Raw genomic sequence first — 16701 nt, 5'->3', positions numbered from 1 at the left:
AGCTATAACACACACAATCAAAGCTTAATATCATCATCAATTATCACATGAATTCACATAGAATTTCCGCAAACTCTAGGCCATTTATTAACCAATTTTCATCATTCAAAACTCATTTTATTCGGCCAAAGACCTGCCTTCAACATATCATCCTCAATTAACCATCATTCACCCATTAAAACACTTAATTATAAGCTTATAATCAATCAAAATAATCAAACACCATAATTTCCTAATTGCTGAAAATAACAGCCCACAATTCATCAAACTTCGTCCAAAATTAGCCAACAAAATCGTGAATTGATGCTTACCTTGAGTAGAGGATTGAGTCCCGAATCCATAGCCACCAAAATCATCGAATTTGGTCGAGGAACGAGCTCCGTAGCTCTATTTGAAGTTGAATGCTCCATTTTCTCCTTTCTCTCATCTTCTCCATCTTTTTCTTTCTTTCTTTCTATTTCTTAGCTAATGAATGAATGAGCAATGAATATTGCTGGAAATTATGCCACTTAATCACTTACTCATCAAGTTGTGGGCTTATATCCACTTTAGTCCTTAAATTTGACACCTCCTCATTTCTTAATCCATAACTTTTCTTTTGTCCAATTTAGTCCACCGAACACTAAGCCTTTTAGGTCCGATTGATTCTATATTATTTATTTTCAAATAAATAATATTAGTCCCATATCTTATAATATCAATTTCCAATAACTTTATTTTTTGCAATTTTAGCCAAAACGCTCAAATTTCCATTTTGAGCTAACTTGCACTTTTTCGTCCAATATTTCATTTTAATTATTATCGATAACCATTTTATCGATATTATTTTCTTACCTTAATAAAATAGAGTAAAACACAACTCCCTTCGGAGGTTTGTGGTTAAAATTCCACTTAAGTCCTTAAAGTGGTTAATTTGCATTTTAACTCAACTTCTCAATTAACCGACGTTCTTTACTAAACAATGTCCAAAAATTATGAAACTTTTTTCCATAATTTCTTAAAAATATTTCACGGACCTTGACGTGAAAGTCATTAACTCGGGACTTATAATTTATTTTATTTTTATTACTCTGCCTTCCCTTTAGTCCCGCTAATAATCACTCTGAATAATAAATTTTTGCTTAAAAATTATTATTCCGTGATCCAATTAATATACTTATTCCGACAATACTTTGTCATTTTGATTCTCATTCACGATCACCTTATCACAACTTTCTTAATTTCGGACAAGTGGCACGTCCTAGTATCTGAAAAGTATCTTAACAGTTTACGGGGTATTACAAATATAAATATAGAGAGAGAAATTTTATAATAAAATACATACACATATTTGCAGAGTAAGGAGTTGAACAAAATACAATACACTGATGGTGATTAAAAAATTATAAAAAAGTACGATTTTAATATATGAGGGAAGAAAATATATTCATTTGTGAGTAATATTAAAAATAATAAAGATATAAATAATTAAATACAAAAATTAAAATTTTATAACCGGATGTACTCGGTAAAATAAATACGTCCAAATATTTTACTTATTATTTATCAAAATTTAAAATTAGGATATTTAGATTTAAAACCTAACTTAAAATGATTAAGTGTTCAAAAATTAATTTTAAGCTTTAAGTTGGTTATCAATATTTCAATATGTATTTTGATTTGGTTAGATTAAATTATTTATTTGAAAACCATATTAAGCTTTTTATTTATTCCAAAAGTTATGGAGAATTTTATAGAATAAAGTTAAATTTTAAGTCAATAAAGCTATATCTAGAGTTATTTAAGATTTATCTTCAAAGAAAAAAAGTTATTTAAGATGAAACAATGATTAGTTATTCCAATATTTATATGAAAAATATTTTTAATATCAAATTAGGTTTTGTACGAAGTTATTTAATATTCCATGGATGTATATTTTAATTAAAAATAAAGGAAATGAATAAAAAATAACATATGAATAAGTGAGAATATCACGCAATACTTGTATTATCTAGTTATTAAATCATCAAAACATAAATACTTAAGGTGTAACAAAAATGAAAATAAAAGATATTTTAGATATTTTTTAGATTTTAAAATTGGATTTCACGTAAATCTTGAAAGATTAGGGTTATTATCATAAAAGAGAGTTGTATCTAACGAGGACTGTGCTTATATAAAAGTAGTCACTACTAACCAGATTTCTAACTCTAAAACCAATCCCATCATTAGTTTATAATTTCATTGCGGTCGCACTTTTTCATTTGATCATCAAATACTACTAAATCCAGGTATGTCGTCTTCTTTATTTTATGTTAAATTGGTGTTAATTATTGGGCAATGTTTTGAAATAAATTTTCAAATTTGTTTAATGTAATTAAGTTCTGTGGAACCTAAATTTGCCTGTGTATAGAGTTCTCATAATTTTAGATCGTCCTCAATTAAAAGAAACTATAATTAGGTTTAGTTATGTGTTTCTGATCCCGAATTTTAATTGGTTTTAATTAGATTTTTAGAATTAGATATTGTGAGCTGGTATTAGTCATCGATTATTTTCTGTTTTATTTTTATTTGTTTAATTTCTTCACTCACTCCATTATCAGCCGTTTTTTAGCATGTGTATAGAGTTCTCTTTAATTCTGCTACTGTGTAAATTACTTTAAGTTTCATCCATCTTCACTGGTCAACTATTGCATTTTAGTGAATAGTAGGTTTTAGGTTAATGCTTTTTCGGCTAATATTATTATGTCAAATAATAACTTAATTTATTATTATTAGTTTTTGTTTTAACAAATTAACTTGAAAAATTCAGGAAGATAACAGATATTTCTTTTCGATTATTTTTCTTTAATTATTTTATTACTGTGTTTATATCATTTAAGTTGAGAAGTTCTGAAAATCTAAAATATGATTCACCAAAAAAAGATCATTCGTGGTGATTCTAGGGTAACTGTGTTTATATCATTTAAGTTGAGAAGTTCTAAAAATCTAAAATATTTTTCACCAAAAAAAGATCATTCGTGGTAATTTTTGGTTAATGTTTTGAAATAATTTTTTAATCTTTTCTAAGGAATAAGGTTCCCGTGGAACCTAAATTTTAATAATTATAATTTTAGGATTAGATAGTGTGGGCTGCCGTCAGTGATTGATTATTTTTGGTTATATTTTTATTTGTTTAATTTCTTCATCAGACGTTTTTTTCTTCTATGTACTTCTGTTCTCTTTGATTTTGCAATTTGCTACTGTATAAATTACTTTTAAGTTTCATCCATCTTCACTAGCCATAATAATAATCATAACAATGGTTTCAGGACTATTGCATTTTAGTGAATACACTAGTTTTTAGGTTAATGCTTTTTCGACCAACCGATTATTTTTGGTTATATTTTTATTTGTTTAATTTCTTCATCAGACGTTTTTTTTGCTATGTACTTTTGTTCTCTTTAATTTTGCTACTGTATAAATCACTTTCAGTTTCATCATCTTCACTAGCCATAACAACAAGACTATTGCATTTTAGTAATAGTAGTTTTTAGGTTAATGCTTTTTCGGCCAATATTATTATGTCAAATAATAACTTGATTTATTATTATTAGTTTTGGTCAAACAAATTAACTTGAAAAAATCTAGAAGAAAACTTTTATGAGTTTTCAGCCAATTTTAAAATTAATCTATAGAATATATATTTCTTTTTGATTGTTTTTCTTCAATAATTTTGTAGTTTGTCTATTTCATTTAAACTTAGAAGGTCTAAAAATCTGAAATTTGATTCACAAAAAAAAAGATATTTTAATCTAAAATTTAAATCACGTGAAAATTTTACAACTTGGGTACCCTCTAGGATTGAAAAATAAGTTTAAATAGTTTCCCTAGGAGTACAATCTCATTTTTTAATAGTATTTAGATACTGAAAATTCTCTATCATCAATTTTTATACATTTATTACAATATTTTTTATACATCTACTGTGGTATTCTAAATTCTATTATATTTTTCACCATTTGTTCCATTTTGTTATTTTCTTTCCAATTGAATTAGTTATTTTTTTCCACCATTTATTTTGATTAGTTCTTTTCTTTTGCAGGGTAAGCAACTAGGGCGATGGCTAGTGATGGCAGTGGCCTTCAGAACAGAGGATGTGTCTGCAAAAAAGAAGATTTTTTGCCGAAAGAGTCATTCCAAAGCTGGAACTCCTATATTCATGCATTGTCTAACATAAAAACCCGGTTCAAGGATCGGGTTCTGGCACGATCACTAGATAATCTCGAGCTGCAGGAAGTGCGTGGCGAAAGCCATAATGAGATGAAAAAAACTCTGAATTGCTTGGATATTTTCTGGTTTGGGATTGGAGTTATAATGGGTGCAGGGGTATTTGTACTTACTGGCGAAGCTGCTCGGAATGATGTCGGTCCTGCGGTTATACTTTCATACCTAATATCGGGCATAACTGCATTGTTATCAGTGTTATGTTACAACGAATTCGCGACGGAATTACCGGTAGCTGGAGCTTCATATTCGTATCTTAGAGTGGAGCTGGGTGATTTTGTAGCTTTCATTGCTGTTGGGAACATTTTGTTTGAGTATATTATTTATGGTGCTGGCGTGGCTCGGTCTTGGACTTCGTATTTGGCTACCCTCTTTAACAATGAACCAAACACTTTCCGCATACACGCCCCATTTCTTGCAAATAATTATAACTATTTATATCCCATTGCTGTGATGAGTTCGATCTTTATTTGTATTGGAGCATGTTGGAGTATCAAAGTTTTATCAAGATTCAACTCAATTGCTACAATAGTCCACATGTTCATCTTGGCATTCATCATCATCGCCGGTCTTGCGAAGGCGAATACTGCCAATTTCACACCTTTCGCACCTTTTGGTATTCGCGGGATTATGAAGGCATCATCTATGCTTTTCTTTGCATATATGGGATTTGATGGAGTAGCAACTTTAGGTGAGGAGATTAAAAACCCGGGTCGAGATATTTCGTTAGGACTAATTGGCTCCATGTCGGTTATTGTGGTACTTTACTGCGTTCTTACAGCAACGTTAAGCTTAATGCAACCTTACACTCATATTGATGTTGATGCGCCATTCACAGTGGCATTTCAAGCTACGGGTATGAATTGGGCAAAATATATCGTTGGATTGGGTGCGTTGAAAGGGATGACAACAGTTTTGCTAACTAATGTGCTCGGACAATCTCGATATTTCACTCATATCGGCAGAACCCACATGGCCCCGCCTATACTTGCTTCCGTCAATAAAAGAACTGGAACCCCGGTGATTGCCACAGTTTGCATGACTGTAGCAAATTGTATTGTTGCTTTCTTCACAAGCCTTGATGTTTTGGAAAACCTCTTGTCTATCTCCACCCTTTTCATATTTTCTCTTGTGGATCTTGCATTGCTGGTGAGACGATACTATGTGACTAATGAGACATTAAATGTTTACAAAAAGAAGCTTATTGGATTGTTGGGGTTAATCGTAGCATCCTCAATTGCCTGCGCTGTTTACTGGGCAGTCTCAAATGGCTGGATTGGTTATGTAATAACCGTACCGATTTGGTTTTTCTCCATATTAGCACTACAGCTGACACTGAATCAAGCAAGAAAGCCTAAATTGTTGGGAGTACCATTGGTGCCATGGCTGCCATCTGCTTCGATTGCTCTAAATGTTTTTATTATGGGATCCATCGACGGGGCATCATTCATTAGATATTCCATCTGGACAGGGGTATTGCTTGTCTATTATTTTCTTGTGGAACTGCATGCTTCTTATGATGCAGCAAAGAAATTGCAAGTAGAAGCAGCTGGCAACATTTAGGGAAGTTTTCTTTAGTGTTTTTGGGTATAATTTTGGGATAATTATTAATTTGATGTATGAACTTGTTCAAAGTGACAATTTAATGTTTGTTTTCAATTTGGTGTTTAAATCGGCTAAATATGACCAAGAAGTGGTTTTATTAGGTCATATTTAGATTGTTCATTATAAGATTAATGGACTTAAAGCAAAGGGTCAGTTTATTCCTGTAAGTTTATGTTTAATAACAAAAAATACAAACATAAATATTGTAACGAAAAACTCCAAAATCTTATGTGATTGTATTATTTAACTCTATATTCTACCTGAGCATGGCGTCGGATCATTCACAAGGACGGTACATCCTGCAGATGTCTGGAAAGAACATCCATATTCAAGAAAAAAAAGTTCATATCCAATTTCATTGACATAAAAAAAATGCAAGAATTCAATTCAACTGAATCTAAAATGGTGAATGAGAGGGAAAAGCCATAGTTTACCAGAATCAAAAACTTCCATAAAAAAGTAATTTTAAATAATTTAATCAGAAAACAAGTGAGACGAAAATCGAATTTTTGCAAAAGATTTATTCCAAACAAAATTGAAACCATCAAACCAAACTCATAGCCGGTCAATCAGAAAATGGACTCTTGTCCTGTTAAAAGTAAACAGCAAGTGAAACTATGCAAAGTTCAAAAAGAAACTTACATGGATTGGAAGGGATAAGTTGGCAATTTAACTATCACTTAAATACCCAACAAATAAGAAGTCACTTGGAAATAATACTTTTAGCACGATTTTTCTCAAATTTTGTAATAAAAAAACCGACTTTGATCAAAAACTATATTAAAAAAAGCAGCAAATTCCTTGCATGCACTTGCCTTGCATGATAAGTATACTACCAAATGTAAAAACCTGGACAGATGCTGTTATAAAGACTATTTTCAGAGCTCTGTGTTCTTTTTTTATCAAAAATTGGAGTCAAGAAATCAGGAAACGCACCCGAGCTTCTCAACTAGATTGGCACCCTTATAGCGTTACTACTTACTAGAATTTATGTTGCTCGATTATCAATGAGACAAGTGTGTTGCCAATATTTATATAGGTCATTTTTCATGAATCCAAAACATTAACAACCTCTTTTAAAAATAGAGTAAGCTATGGTACCTCTCCGTCACAGTCGCGTTGGTTAACAAATTTGAAGTAAGAAATTGTCACATAATCATCTAAAACTGAAGTAAAAACTTTGGTCATTTATTAGGACAAACACAACATAGCATCCTAACTATCGATTCCATCTGATCCCCATTCTACTTATCACTTTATGTAAAACACAAAATCTTTCGGAACCTTAAGGCACCACTATAGATTTCATACTAAAGAAGCAAAACAAGGTTGACTACACTACCCCAAAAGGGTGGTCGGGCTCTGTCGGGGTTCCCTCGTGACCAAAAAAAGAAAAACTAAAGGTTGACTACACAAAATGAGAAATAATAAACAGCACAAGGAAGCCCCTTAGTGACCTCTAACGAGATTAAATGATAATTTACACATGCTAATTTGTATAATTATGTCTGCTCCTGTAGCCTAAAGTAATTTTAAAAATTAATGAAATGGAAAAAAATAGAAAAATATAAGCATAACAACTTCTCCTGCAATGCCAATTCATTTATTTGAATCATATCATTTATATATTCAAAAAGATAGAAAACCACTTAAATCCAAAATAATGTAACATGTTCAATTATGATAGTTATCGAAAAAATTTAATTGGCACTAATTTAGTTTTTCAATTTGTTCAAAGAATAAACACATTTAGGATAGTATTTGCTATAAAAATATTAAAATCGCTAAAGATGTTATAGAAATTTAAAACATGACTAATTGTAAGCTATCTATATCTCCATTTGTCTCAATCTAATTCATACAATTCTCTATGCATATTGTTTAAGGTAAGTCAATAGATGCAAAGTTATCTAATAAACAAAAATATTTGCAAAATCTAACTTCCAAACTTAATATTTTTAGTCGTACGTCAAGAATTTTGAATCTTTACTTTTTTACTATGCAGTTTCAAACGATTTCAAATGGTTTCTAAAAAATACAAATTGAAAATGTTTTATAAACTGTTTCCAAAACAGTTTTTAATGGGGTTTTAAACGGTTTTTAAAAAAATTAATACCATTTTAAAAAAAAAGTTTCTAATACAATTTCAAAAGGTTTTAAAAGGTTTCCAACAGTTTCTAAAAAAATGGAGTATTTTTATAAATTTTTAGAGTAAAAAAATAAATTTTCAAAAAAAGAGTAGAAAAATAAATTTAAAAACCGGAGTATTTTTAGCAAATATCTTTGAAAAAAAAATCTTTTATAAATAACCTTAATTTTATTTTCATACCCTTTTTTCATAGTAAATACATCATTTGTTTCTTAAAAAGTTAATTTCTCAAAAGATATTAATGGAAGAGAGTGAAAGGAAAAATATTCTATAAATGAAAGTTGTAAAATATATTAGGAAATCTATTTTTTTATCAAATTTATCGAGACAGGGGGAATATTAAGCAGCACAGAAACGAAAAAATAGAACATGTAGAGAATTACTTAATAAACATTTAAAATTATGTCAATATTTTTTAATTAAGATTATACCCCCTCCTTCCCAAATTGATAGACTTGTTTTTATTATGAATGTCTCAAATTATAGAATAATTTCCATCTTTTGAAGTTGATTAACTAGATAAACATTTAAGATATCAGTCACGTGCAACTGATATCTTCGGTTCTTCGCAGGTCAGTGGGTTTCATTTGAATGATTAGAACAACTGAAGAATATTGGATTGATATAATGAGCAAATCTTTAATGATTATAACTTTTCCTGTAGTTAAGCAAATCCTTCATATTACGTTCCTTTTTCAATGTACGTAGTTCATTAATATTTACTTCAGACATGCAATTACTTGCTTAATATTTACTTAAAACATGCATGGAGTAATAAGTTTATTTTATTTTATTTGTTTTTTTATTGGAATCAATATGATACTTTATTAATAATCCAAAGAAATTATATTTGTGAGAAATTCAGATAAGTGAAAGAACCACTCCTGATGACCTGAAATGGAACGGGCGTTTTGCGCTAACAAGTGCGCAGCCTGATTCGCAGATCGTCTCACGAACAAAAAAACAACGTTACTAAACTGCTTCGCAATCACCAACAACGGGATCCATATCCGCCAAACTTGGATTCCTAATCTCCAGAACTAACTCCATCGCGTCAAACTCAATGACTAAGTTGCTGCAATCCTTTAGCCAACTTAGAATTTCTCTGACCCCGACTGCTTCCGCCAACCTTGGGGAAATGTTGCCAAAAAATCTGGAAGTTCTAGCTTGAACTATGGCACCAGATTCATCCCTAACGACAATCCCAATTGTCACGACCCAAATTATTGAGCCGAGACCGGCGCTAGGGAATGGGAGTGGTAGCTCCGAAACCCGTAGCAAGCCTAAAACCACTCTAACTTTTTTCGCGGAAACGCAAACACAACTATCCTATAGACATATAATAAGAAAGACACGTTTACAATCATAACATAACATCATCGATACAATCATAGTGGGCATTTCACTTCCGTAACTGGTACGTACTAGCCCATCTATCGATCAATACAAAAACTGACAACCAAAAGATGTCACATCAAACAAACATTAAACACGTACACAACCTATAAGACCTAACTATACTAGGCTAAGACTCGTCACACGTATACTACTGCAGCACCAAGGGGACTTGTACCCAGCACACCAAAGACGGTATGTCTGATCCGACTTATACACCTGAAAAACATCAATGTGAGGGGTCAGTATTTGGGGAAATACTGAGTGAGATAACACATTACTAAGGTATTATAGAAAATAACATCGCATTTAAAACAAAACACATATATACAAACATATTATACTTCAAACATTTGATCCGATCGAAACCCTAATATCTTAGTATGCATAATGAACATTATCACAACATCTAACGATCGATCGATATGAGTCCGGGATAGTTCAACCAGCCGACTCGCAGATACAGGCCCCGGGATAGTTCAACCAGATAGGCTCTGTATCGCATGCACAAACAAGTATGATAGACGACCCATGAAATCTCTATCTATGACTTACCCGGACGCTGGTGATCACACAGCCTATTGACACCCAATAGGTAGCTTGTTTCCCACGGATCATATACTAGTTTTAAAAACTATAGTAATTCGATAAACTATTTAACGATCGATAAAAACAATGCGATAAGCGATATTTCAAACTATATATTAAACGATGCGTTTTAAGTAATAATCCACAAAAGTAAAGTGCCACTCACAACGATCGCTATTCCTTATATCCAAACGTAAGCTCCACACGTCATTCACTCTTTTAACTATTCCAGCTCGTTGATCTCGTACCTCGTTGATGTATCCACTTCCTATTCACATCATACGTACGTTTAATTCATAAACGTAGGCTTAATATCAAAACCCTACGTTATAAAGTTAGGTTAATACAATCGTATCTCTAATACGATTCTTAACTTTAGTAATCTCTTAATCATATGTTTCTTTTAAACGTCCTAGTTTACGTTTTGATATTCAATCGAATCACGATTGATTACACGACTTGAAATTGTCTGAAATCGAGTTTCTGCATCGCGTCAGGGCTCTGGAAGCCAAAATCGTCGATTCCCGCTAACGAGGGACTGCACGCTCGTGCAGCAGTGTATTGCACGTTCGTGCAGTACGCTGCACGATCGTGCAGTTGCTGTGCTGCACGATCGTGTAGCACTAGCTACACGTCCGTGCAGCAGTCTGCACGAACGTGCAGTCTGCTGCACGTTCGTGCAGCCTTTAGCTGCACGATGTGCAGCCCCGGGGTTCATTCCCCGGGCCATTTCCGACGTGCTACGACATACTAAATCGATCCGTAACGCTTAATAACATCAAAAACTCAAGATTCAAGCTTAAAACGTCGAATTCAAACTCAAAATCATTAAAACGGTAAAACCGCTCGAAACCCTAAACCAAAACGTCAAGCTTACCTCGATTTGAAGCTTAAAGATGATAGAGAATCGAATTCTTAATCCAATGGCGCGAGAATCACTCGATTCGGACGAGAAACGGCGAAACGGCGACGGATCGAAGTTATCGCCGATTTTTCCTTCGCTCATCTCCTTTCTTCTCTGATCTTCTTCTTCTTCTTTCTTAATATATGTATTGGCTAAAGGTTCACTTTGATCCCTCATTTCTTTTACTCAAACCATTTTTCTTTTAAACTTTCAATTTTAACCGAACGGTTAATTATTCACTTAAACTCGAATATCTACGTATTATTTATATCCAAATAAATAATACTACTCCAAATATAACTATTCTCGTCGATAATCTTCCGATTGCTATTCTCGAGGCTAAATTGGCTAATTTGCACTTTGGTCCTTGAATTCTTCAAAATTGACAATTTAGCCCAAAATGAATCCGCGTCCAAATTTTAAAAGGTCTCCGATTGACCTGAAACTTTTACCACCAATACTATAAAATATTTCGCGGACCTTGGCGAAACAATTCCATTTTCGGACTTAACTGGTTAAATTACCACTTTAGTCCCTGATCTATAGTTTGTGACTTTTCTTAGCATTTTTCCTTATTTTCTTATTCTAATCCTCAAACATATACGTCTTACTCCATATTATCCTTTTCTTTAATATCCAATATCTTTATCTCTGCAACTCCGGTCCTTCTCTGCCGGACACGTTGCACTAAACGGCACCTGAACTTACAGGGTATTACATTCTTCCCCCCTTATAAAAATTCGTCCTCGAATTTTCATACAACCTTTTTACTTATCTTAAACCCTTAACCTTTTTCATTTGTTCCTTGTTTAACATTCAATACTATATACTTTGTATTCCATCACACGCTTTCTTGACTTGTCGCTCCTATCCTTGTACATCTATCGTCGATATCCTTATTAAATCCGACGTCTTTCTAATATCACACAATATCCACCTCATCTTATCATAAGGGCAATCTTCTATCTTCAAAGCATAAACTATAAATCGATTCCTATACTCAACTATCCTCTTTTCATACTCCTATCATACAATATGAACGTCCTAGTTCACCGTCCAATCATTTTCATTCCGCTATTCACGCACATCTATTATTCACTTCTTCTCTTATATCGTCATTTAAGATCTTTGAAATCCCGTCAAAGAGATACTTACTTTCTAACTTACCACTAATCGGATACATATCACTGTCCAACGTATTCACGGTCTTTGCTATATTCTAGCGCGTTGTTTCGAAACTAAGTTCATATCCTAGAAGCATAACGTCTATGTTTTCGCAACTATACGTATTCGTTCACCTCTTGGTATTGACCGCAGCTTGCTCGCGAGCACTTCACTTCCGTCACAGAGTTCTGGTCTAGGTATACTTACATGAAAACAAAACTCTTTCAAAACTCTTTCGATAAAACGATTCATCTTGAACTTTAAATCAAATTTCATTTTCATTTTAACAAAATTGTGCACTAGGGTGATGACGTCTCTCATCCCCAAAGAGTTGCCACATCTCACCTTTTCGTCCGAACATAATGCATATGATGCATGTCCTATTGATGTATGTACAGATATATGTAGTGATGCACTTCTATCAATGTCGTGGCACTTATCGATGACTATCGCGGGTCTAGGCACAACTATGTTTTCAAAATCGTTTACACAAACAACTTTCAAAAAGTTTTAAACTTCGAGTTTTGTAAGTTCTCTAAACCTTTAAACTCTGTACACGGTAGGTTCTTCCACTTCTGTAACTTCATACTTCTTCTTCATGCACATCTCGACATTTCGATAATTCGATTTCGATACCATCTATACGTCATATACGTATTTCGCAAAGAAACAAACAAGAATTTCACAATCCATCGATCATACTTATCATAGTGAAACAAACAAGAATTTCACAATCCATCGATCATACTTATCATAATGAAACAAACAAGAATTTCACAATCAATCAAAAATTCACAATCAATCAGCTCGATCTTAAAACAAATAATACAAACGACTTGGATCAGACATGGCTCAATTCTATAGCTGCAGTAGTTCCTAGCTTAGTCTAATGACCTAATACCTAGGAACAAACAAACATCAATCACAGACTTGCAGTGGTATCATGGACTAACTGCACTCAAATCATATATTAGCAGAGGTAACTGGACCAACTGCTCTGATACCAACTTTGTAACGACCCAAATTATTGAGCCGAGACCGGCGCTAGGGAATGGGAGTGGTAGCTCCGAAACCCGTAGCAAGCCTAAAACCACTCTAACTTTTTTCGCGGAAACGCAAACACAACTATCCTATAGACATATAATAAGAAAGACACGTTTACAATCATAACATAACATCATCGATACAATCATAGTGGGCATTTCACTTCCGAAACTGGTACGTACTAGCCCATCTATCGATCAATACAAAAACTGACAACCAAAAGATGTCACATCAAACAAACATTAAACACGTACACAACCTATAAGACCTAACTATACTAGGCTAAGACTCGTCACACGTATACTACTGCAGCACCAAGGGGACTTGTACCCAGCACACCAAAGACGGTATGTCTGATCCGACTTATACACCTGAAAAACATCAATGTGAGGGGTCAGTATTTGGGGAAATACTGAGTGAGATAACACATTACTAAGGTATTATAGAAAATAACATCGCATTTAAAACAAAACACATATATACAAACATATTATACTTCAAACATTTGATCCGATCGAAACCCTAATATCTTAGTATGCATAATGAACATTATCACAACATCTAACGATCGATCGATATGAGTCCGGGATAGTTCAACCAGCCGACTCGCAGATACAGGCCCCGGGATAGTTCAACCAGATAGGCTCTGTATCGCATGCACAAACAAGTATGATAGACGACCCATGAAATCTCTATCTATGACTTACCCGGACGCTGGTGATCACACAGCCTATTGACACCCAATAGGTAGCTTGTTTCCCACGGATCATATACTAGTTTTAAAAACTATAGTAATTCGATAAACTATTTAACGATCGATAAAAACAATGCGATAAGCGATATTTCAAACTATATATTAAACGATGCGTTTTAAGTAATAATCCACAAAAGTAAAGTGCCACTCACAACGATCGCTATTCCTTATATCCAAACGTAAGCTCCACACGTCATTCACTCTTTTAACTATTCCAGCTCGTTGATCTCGTACCTCGTTGATGTATCCACTTCCTATTCACATCATACGTACGTTTAATTCATAAACGTAGGCTTAATATCAAAACCCTACGTTATAAAGTTAGGTTAATACAATCGTATCTCTAATACGATTCTTAACTTTAGTAATCTCTTAATCATATGTTTCTTTTAAACGTCCTAGTTTACGTTTTGATATTCAATCGAATCACGATTGATTACACGACTTGAAATTGTCTGAAATCGAGTTTCTGCGTCGCGTCAGGGCTCTGGAAGCCAAAATCGTCGATTCCCGCTAACGAGGGACTGCACGCTCGTGCAGCAGTGTATTGCACGTTCGTGCAGTACGCTGCACGATCGTGCAGTTGCTGTGCTGCACGATCGTGTAGCACTAGCTACACGTTCGTGCAGCAGTCTGCACGAACGTGCAGTCTGCTGCACGTTCGTGCAGCCTTTAGCTGCACGATGTGCAGCCCCGGGGTTCATTCCCCGGGCCATTTCCGACGTGCTACGACATACTAAATCGATCCGTAACGCTTAATAACATCAAAAACTCAAGATTCAAGCTTAAAACGTCGAATTCAAACTCAAAATCATTAAAACGGTAAAACCGCTCGAAACCCTAAACCAAAACGTCAAGCTTACCTCGATTTGAAGCTTAAAGATGATAGAGAATCGAATTCTTAATCCAACGGCGCGAGAATCACTCGATTCGGACGAGAAACGGCGAAGCGGCGACGGATCGAAGTTATCGCCGATTTTTCCTTCGCTCATCTCCTTTCTTCTCTGATCTTCTTCTTCTTCTTTCTTAATATATGTATTGGCTAAAGGTTCACTTTGATCCCTCATTTCTTTTACTCAAACCATTTTTCTTTTAAACTTTCAATTTTAACCGAACGGTTAATTATTCACTTAAACTCGAATATCTACGTATTATTTATATCCAAATAAATAATACTACTCCAAATATAACTATTCTCGTCGATAATCTTCCGATTGCTATTCTCGAGGCTAAATTGGCTAATTTGCACTTTGGTCCTTGAATTCTTCAAAATTGACAATTTAGCCCAAAATGAATCCGCGTCCAAATTTTAAAAGGTCTCCGATTGACCTGAAACTTTTACCACCAATACTATAAAATATTTCGCGGACCTTGGCGAAACAATTCCATTTTCGGACTTAACTGGTTAAATTACCACTTTAGTCCCTGATCTATAGTTTGTGACTTTTCTTAGCATTTTTCCTTATTTTCTTATTCTAATCCTCAAACATATACGTCTTACTCCATATTATCCTTTTCTTTAATATCCAATATCTTTATCTCTGCAACTCCGGTCCTTCTCTGCCGGACACGTTGCACTAAACGGCACCTGAACTTACAGGGTATTACACCAATACCATACCCTCTACCACCGGAAAAGATTGCAGCGTCGACGTTTGCTTTCAACCATCCATGCTTGGGAGGAAACCACCTGATACTACCATCACCTTCTAAAAGGTCAACCGACCTCAACTGCACCTGAGAAAAATGAGCAACCTTCCACGCCATTAACTGAGAACTAGCTGCTGCTAAGATACTCTCCACTGTACCCGGTTTATTTTTCCAAACAACATTATTCCTATTCTGCCATAAGTTCCAGCAAATTAAAGCTATTAAATTCTTCTCATCCTCTCCCGAAAAAGACAGCCACCTCAATGTCCATTCTTGCACTGACCCATCTTCTTCCAGACGCGGGATTTTTACCATTCTTCAACAAGTTGCTGCCAACGGACAGAAATATGACAAATGCATTGCATTATCAATACCTACTGAACAAACTGAGCATTGGTCAAAAATAAAAACTTTCCTGCTGGCCAACGCTTCCGCCGTAGGGAGAAAGCCTTTACACAAGCGCCACAGGAAATTACAAACTTGTAACGGGATTGATAATTTCCAGATCTTGCTCCACAAAATATCGGGCTGATAGTTCTCCTCTCCACAAATTGCTCGATAACAACTCTTTACTGTAAACATCCCTTTTGAGTCATACTTCCAAAACCAGCTATCTTCCACACCTCTGATACTAATAGGAATAACTAGGATCTGATCAACATCTCCACTATCAAACACATCCATAACAAGTCCTACATCCCATTCTTTCCCATCCATCACAAAGAGATTGTCAACTCTTGCATTGCTAAGGCTCTCTGGCATAGGCGTTGTAATGAGGCCACTCTCTTCTCCTGTAACCCAAGGGCTACCCCATATAGTCGTCTTCTTCCCGTTACCGATTCTCACTCCGGCTCCCTTACGCATAACCGGTTGAGTTTCGAAAATGCTCCTCCAAACATAGCTTGGGTTTGACCCCAACTTTGCTTCAGGAAAATTTGAATTAGGAAAATACTTTGCCTTAAACACTTTAACCATTAAATTCTCTTCCACATTGATAAGGCGCCAAGCTTGACGGGCTAGCATAGCGATATTAAATTCTCGAAATTTTTTGAAACCCATACCTCCAAATTTCTTAGGCAAACAAAGCTTATCCCAACTCGCCCAACTAATGCCCTTCTTTTTCATTTGATCTCTACCCCACCAAAACGAGTTTAACATTCTTTCTAACTCCTCACAAAGCCGAAGAGGGATCAAAAAGACGTT

At 34.4% G+C, this 16701-nt stretch overlaps 2 protein-coding genes across 2 annotated transcripts; one reads left to right on the top strand and one right to left on the bottom strand.

Annotated features, from left to right (window-relative positions):
- Positions 1 to 4068: 4068 nt before the first annotated feature.
- Positions 4069 to 5839, top strand: LOC126670579 (cationic amino acid transporter 1-like). The gene has a single exon (XM_050364340.2). It carries the CDS (start codon positions 4081 to 4083, stop codon positions 5806 to 5808), a length of 1728 nt encoding a protein of 575 aa, XP_050220297.1. The 5' UTR covers positions 4069 to 4080; the 3' UTR covers positions 5809 to 5839.
- A 3132-nt stretch (positions 5840 to 8971) lies between these two features.
- On the bottom strand, positions 8972 to 15813 carry LOC126668430 (uncharacterized). Its single transcript, XM_050361633.1, has 2 exons — positions 15437 to 15813; positions 8972 to 9191 (listed from the first exon to the last, which is right to left on the bottom strand). Exons 1-2 carry the CDS (start codon positions 15811 to 15813, stop codon positions 8972 to 8974), a joined length of 597 nt encoding a protein of 198 aa, XP_050217590.1.
- Between the last annotated feature and the right edge of the window lie 888 nt (positions 15814 to 16701).

The sequence above is a fragment of the Mercurialis annua genome, linkage group LG2 (assembly GCF_937616625.2).
Source record: "Mercurialis annua linkage group LG2, ddMerAnnu1.2, whole genome shotgun sequence".
Classification (NCBI taxonomy): Eukaryota; Viridiplantae; Streptophyta; class Magnoliopsida; order Malpighiales; family Euphorbiaceae; genus Mercurialis; species Mercurialis annua.
This window is presented reverse-complemented; position numbering and strand designations above follow the sequence as displayed.